The following is a 5,877-nucleotide window of genomic DNA, read 5'->3' as shown; positions in this document are numbered from 1 at the left end:
AACCATAAGTGGCACAACCCAGGTCTTATAATGAAAAGATTCAAACAAAAATCAAACAGATGTATGTGATGAAATAGATTAGATACATCGAGCATTAAGATGACATTTGTCTCTTATCCTTTGCTTCCACTAGCATAAGTGGGAACTACGATTGCTCTGACTTTCTCAACATCCCTTTGAGAATACGTAGGCAAAAGGTCTTATTCCTTGGCGAGCAAAACTTCTATCTCCCTCAAACCACTCAAACCTTAGCACCCCGTAGACCTCGAGCTACAGATGCTCTGATCCCCTCTATGGGATATGTATGCAGAAGATTGTGATGATCTTTGCGAGCATAATCAAACAAACACCTTAGGTCCCACCTATCTCACAACAGATAACCTCCCCAATAGAATAGAGAAAATAAACAGACAAACATAACAAAGAAACCTATAGAGTACTATAGATACGTAGGGTGCTAATACCTTCCCTTCGTATAACCAACCCCTTACTCGGAATCTCTCCCCCTTTTGCATTGCTTTTAATTTTATTATTTGCATTGCATATCTTTTAAGGTTTGTGCAACTTTTTCCCTTTTCTTGTTTTGGAAACAATAAAAAGTTTGGTCGTGACAAAAACAAAAAATCATTTCTTGAGCCCGAGCCCAGAGAAGGCATCCGGTTTCATTCTTTTAACTAATTGAGGAAGAATTTGCAAATTGATAAAACCAGGTGGACGAATTTTCCATCTAGAAGGAAAACCATTTTGATCTCCTATTAGAAAAATTCCTAATTCTCCCTTGGGAGCCTCAACTCTCACATAAAGTTCTTGTTTCGGCAATTCAAAAGTAGGAGACGATTTTTTTATCAATGAATCTATATTCAAAATCATTCCATTCTGGCTCCTTTTCTCTATCAAAGCAGCGAATTTCAAAATTTTCATAAGGCCCCCTGGAATTCCTTCCAAAGCCTGTTGAATTATTTTTATGGATTCCACCATTTCACCAATTCGAACTAAATAACGAGCTAATGAATCTCCTTCTTTTTGCCATTGAACTTCCCAATCAAATTCCTTGTAACACTCATAATTAGCAACATATAAAATAACAGCCATCGAATGCCAATCCTCGGGCTTTATTTGTAAAGTCTCTATTCCTTGGTAATCAAAACCCAAAGATCTATGAACTATTCCGTTTTTGACTAGCCAAGCAGACAAATTACCTTGCATTTTTTTACTTCTCCCGAGTTTTTTATAAGATTGGTATAAATATTTACCATTTATTTACATTTCAATGAAATTTTTTAAGATTGACTTGCTTGCTATTTCTTATTTTATTTTGCACAAAAGGATCCTTGTTTAATTCACTTTTTCGTTCGTCGGAGGATACTGAACTTTGTTATATTGAAAATATTTGTCAGAGGTTATCTCTGAAATAGATGATGGATGATAGAATAATCCTTGATTATAATTGCAGGAATGAGTACTGCGTCCAACATAAAATTTGTGGTCGGTAGTAAAACACATACTCTCTCGTTGATAACTAATTTGATCTTCATAGATTTCTCGAGATATTTTCTTACGAAGTTTTGTTATAGCATCTATAACGGCTTCTGGTTTAGGGGGACAGCCCGGCAAATAGACATCCACAGGAATTAGCTTATCCACGCCCCGAACAGTACTATAAGAACCGGTACTGAACATACCTCCTGTAATTGTACAGGCTCCCGTAGCAATAACATATTTTGGTTCGGGCATTTTCTCATATAATCGAACTAAAGAAGGAGCCATTTTCATAGTTACGGTGCCCGCTGTTAAAATGAGGCCTGCCTTCCTAGGACTAGATCGTGGTACCAGTCCATAACGATCAAAGTCAAATCGCGATCCTATTAATGAAGCAAATTCACTGAAGCAACAACTAGTACCATAGAGAAGCGATCATAAATTGGATAGTCTTGATCAATTTGAAAGATCATTTAATGTAGTAGAAAGAACTGAATTTTTGGTATTTTGATCAAGTAAGGGAAACTCAATGGAATTATAACTGTCTCAATGTTTTGTTTAATTGTCTAAATATTCAACAATTAAGACCATTCTAATGCTCCCTTTCGCCATGCATAAACTAAACCAACAACTAGGATAAGCACGGAGATGAAAGCTTCTATAAATACGGATACCCCCAATAGATCAAAACTCATTGCCCATGGGTAAAGAAAGACTGTTTCAACATCAAAAACAACAAAAACTAGAGAAAACATATAATAACGGATTTGAAATTGTAACCAAGCATCACCCATCGGTTCTATTCCAGATTCATAATTAGAAAGTTTTTCTAGCCCTTTCCTAATTGGAGCTAAAATTCCAGAAATTAGAAATGCCAAAATAGGAATCAAGATCGATATTATTAGAAATGTCCAAAAAAATATCATATTCATAAAGCAAAAACATAAATGTAGTCCTATGAATGGGGAAAATATACTGGATTCATATTAATTCTTAGTCGATTTGAATTGAAATTTTCAAATTATTATATTCATTAATCTAATCTAAATATAAATGCTTTGTATTTTATGAAGTTTACATTATTTCCAATAAAATGGATATTCTTATCTGAGTATACTAATATTATTCTATCCACTATGAATCTATTCCAATAGAAATTACTTGATTGATTCTTTCTATTACAAAAAGTATTGAAAGTATATTTATACTAGTAGTATTACTAATATGGAGTATTTTGTGTTCAATATAGTACTGATATTGTACATATAGTATTTGTACTAATATATTGATAATGACAGATATGAGATAATAAATATAAATATGAGTAGCATCGCTAGTAATATTAGGGCTATACGGACTTGAACCGTAGACCTTCTCGGTAAAACAGATCAAACTAGTATTATCAAAATTAATTCCAAACATATAAAATGCAGTTAATCCTGCGGTGGAACAAGCTATTATTGCGAAAATTGGTGAATACAACCAACTATCATTAAGAATCTCATCCTTGGACCAAAAACAAGCAAAACGTGGGATACCAGAAAGAGAAAGTGTACCTATTAAAAAAGCCGTTTTTGTAATTGGCGCATGTTTTGTTAAACCTCCCATAAGAACGATATTTTGACTTTTATCTGGAGAATATCCAACAATAGCTTCCATTAAATGAATAATGGATCCAGATCCTAAAAACAACAATGCTTTTGAATAAGCATGAGTAATCAAATGAAATAAAGCGGCTCGATAAGAGCCCATACCTAAAGCTAACATCATATAACCCAGTTGAGACATTGTAGATTAGGCTAAATTTTTCTTAATATCTTTTTGAGCAATAGCTAAAGTAGCTCCTAATACTACTTCTATTATACCTATCAAAGCTATTCCACTCATTATGCAGGGTATAACTATGAAAAGAGGAAGAAGTCGAGCTACAAGAAAAATTCTCGCTGCTACCATAGTAGCAGCATGTATAAGAGCAGAAATAGGAGTAGGACCTTCGATAGCATCTGGTACCATACATGAAGAGGGAATTGGGCAGATTTTGCAACTGATCCGCAAAATAACAAGAGGGCACACAAAGTAACAAAAAGATTATTCACCTCATTCTTATAAATTAAGTTATTGAATATTTGAAATAAATCCCTAAGTTCCAAACTACCGGTTATCCATTAAAAACCTAAAATTCCTAATAATAAACCAAAGTCCCATCCACGATTCGTTACAAACGCTTTTTGACAACCATTTGCCGCAATAGGACGTGTGAACCAAAAACCTATTAATAGTTAAGAACACATTCCAACCAATTCCCAAAAAAGATAAACTTGTATCAAATTTGAACTCGTAACTAATCCTAACATTAAAGTATTAAAAAAACTCATAAGTAAAAAATATCAAATAGCCTTGATCACGAGACATGTAACTATCACTATAAATTAGAACCAGAATACCAACAGTAGTAATTAATATTGACACAATAGAAGTAAGTGAATCGATCAAGTAGCCAAAGATCATTATTTGTAGTCCAAGACCATACATATTGATAGATAGAACCTTTTTTGATTTGATGAATAGAGAAATTGATCGAAAAAATCATAACTATGGTTAACAAGAAAATACTAGGAAAAGCCCACATACGGCGAAGATTTTTTGTTGCCGTGGGAAAAAGTAGAAGTCCTACCCCCATGAAAATAAGAACTGGAAGAGGGATGAACGGTATGATTGTGGACCTCCGATTTTTTTAATTCCGGGCCATACCTCTGATCTGTAGAGATACGTGAACTGACTCTTTTTTGTCGCTTAATGCTTTCGCATTTTGAAAATTCACAGAGTCGCCACCGACCTTTTATTTTATCCAATTAAGGAAAGGTTTATAAAAGAAACAGAAAAAAGACCTTTAAGAAATTCTGGGTAAGGGGGTAGGTTATACAAAGGGAAGGTGTTAGCACCCTTTGTATCCATGGTTATCCATGGGCTCTTAAGTTTGCTTAGCTCACTTGTTTTTCGATCACTTTTCAATTGCTCTGAAATTGCTCATATGTGGTTTCAAATACCTTTGTAATTTGAATTTTGTAATGATCCGTGTGTGGATGTATACAAAATGCTTGTTTATCTTTCGAAAGATGTTTTGAAAAGAACGTTAACTTTGTAATAATCCGTGTTTGGATGTATACAAAGTATTGTCTTTTTTGAAAGTTTTGAAAAATCAACAGTGTATGAGAATTTTGTTTGTTTTGATTTTGAGCAAGCAAACTAGGAGGTCTACCCTGAGTTGTAAGGTCTCTATCCTATTTCCTTTAAAAATCTATCCTTTCACCGGATATAAAAGCAAGGTTCGATTTTGTACTCAAAACAGTAGAATTTTGACTTTGATTTTGAAAGGAATGAGAAGGGATTACCTTAAGAGGTGCAAGTGTGATTGTGATTGGATTCAGATATTTATCTTTGAAGTTAGTGATCTAACGGTTCAATTTTATCTTTGACATACACGCAGTTTATATTTGCTGGAAATTAAAATGCGGAAATGTAAAGTGCGGAAAGTAAATCTACGCTATTACATCGATTGTGCAGGAAATGTAAACTAGCCTATTTACATGAATTTGACATCCTATACATTTATCTAGGAATTTAAATTGCAAGAAAAATAAAAGGCATGTTTTTGGATTTTTTATGATTTATTTTAATTATAATTAAAGTATGATTAATTAAATTAAAATGAAGAAAAAAGATGAAAATAGATTTAAACCTAAAAATAAGTTTAAAAATATGTACAAAATATTTGTCAATTGATTTTAAAACAAAACTAATTTTTTTGGGTTTTTTGAAATTGATTTGAAATTGATTTAAGCTAATTAATACATAATTATACAAATAATTATACAAATAATTAAAACTTAAAAAGAAAATTATTCAAAATATGTACAAAATTAGTTTATAATATATAAACAATATTTAATATAAAGAACAATTTTTTTTGGGATTTTTTGATTGGTTAGAATAATTAAAAAGCAAATATATAAATATATACTAATTAATTATGCAAAATATTGAATTTTTGAAGAAAAATAAAATATTTTTATTTCATAAAATAGTATATTATTTTAGAAGTCTAAAAATATTTTTTGTGTATTTTTTGGATTTTTAAAACTATTTTTAATTAATTTAACAAAGAAATTAAAATAAAATAGAAAATAAAATAGAAAATAAAAAGGATACTGATCCTGTGTGGTAATTTGTGAGGGAGCATGGTGTGGTGAGAGATCTGGCACGTTGGATCTGATTGGAAGTGAATCAGAGGGCTCAGATTTTGAGGAGCATGACAAAAGCATAGACAGCGCAACACAGGATCCAAGAATTTGAATAAAAGCTGGCGCGCGCATTCTGGCCAATCAGAGCCTGCCACGC

The 5,877-nt window shown here is 32.3% G+C and overlaps 2 protein-coding genes and 1 pseudogene across 2 annotated transcripts; all 3 read right to left on the bottom strand.

The window, feature by feature from the left end:
- Positions 1 to 624: 624 nt before the first annotated feature.
- Positions 625 to 1,206, bottom strand: LOC131642310 (NAD(P)H-quinone oxidoreductase subunit H, chloroplastic-like). Its single transcript, XM_058912586.1, has one exon. The coding sequence runs from the start codon at positions 1,204 to 1,206 to the stop codon at positions 625 to 627; it is 582 nt and encodes a 193-aa protein (XP_058768569.1).
- LOC131642309 (NAD(P)H-quinone oxidoreductase subunit K, chloroplastic-like) lies at positions 1,161 to 2,273 on the bottom strand. The gene is given in 2 exon segments (XM_058912585.1): positions 1,161 to 2,020; positions 2,068 to 2,273. Coding segments are annotated over 2 exon segments (891 nt in total). The 3' UTR covers positions 1,161 to 1,335.
- A 614-nt stretch (positions 2,274 to 2,887) lies between these two features.
- LOC131642308 (NAD(P)H-quinone oxidoreductase subunit 5, chloroplastic-like) lies at positions 2,888 to 3,956 on the bottom strand (annotated as a pseudogene).
- Positions 3,957 to 5,877: the final 1,921 nt, after the last annotated feature.

The sequence above is a fragment of the Vicia villosa genome, unplaced genomic scaffold (assembly GCF_029867415.1).
Source record: "Vicia villosa cultivar HV-30 ecotype Madison, WI unplaced genomic scaffold, Vvil1.0 ctg.004795F_1_1, whole genome shotgun sequence".
Lineage (NCBI taxonomy): Eukaryota > Viridiplantae > Streptophyta > Magnoliopsida > Fabales > Fabaceae > Vicia > Vicia villosa.
Note: the sequence above shows the minus strand (reverse complement) of the source record. Positions and strands in the feature narration are given on the sequence as shown.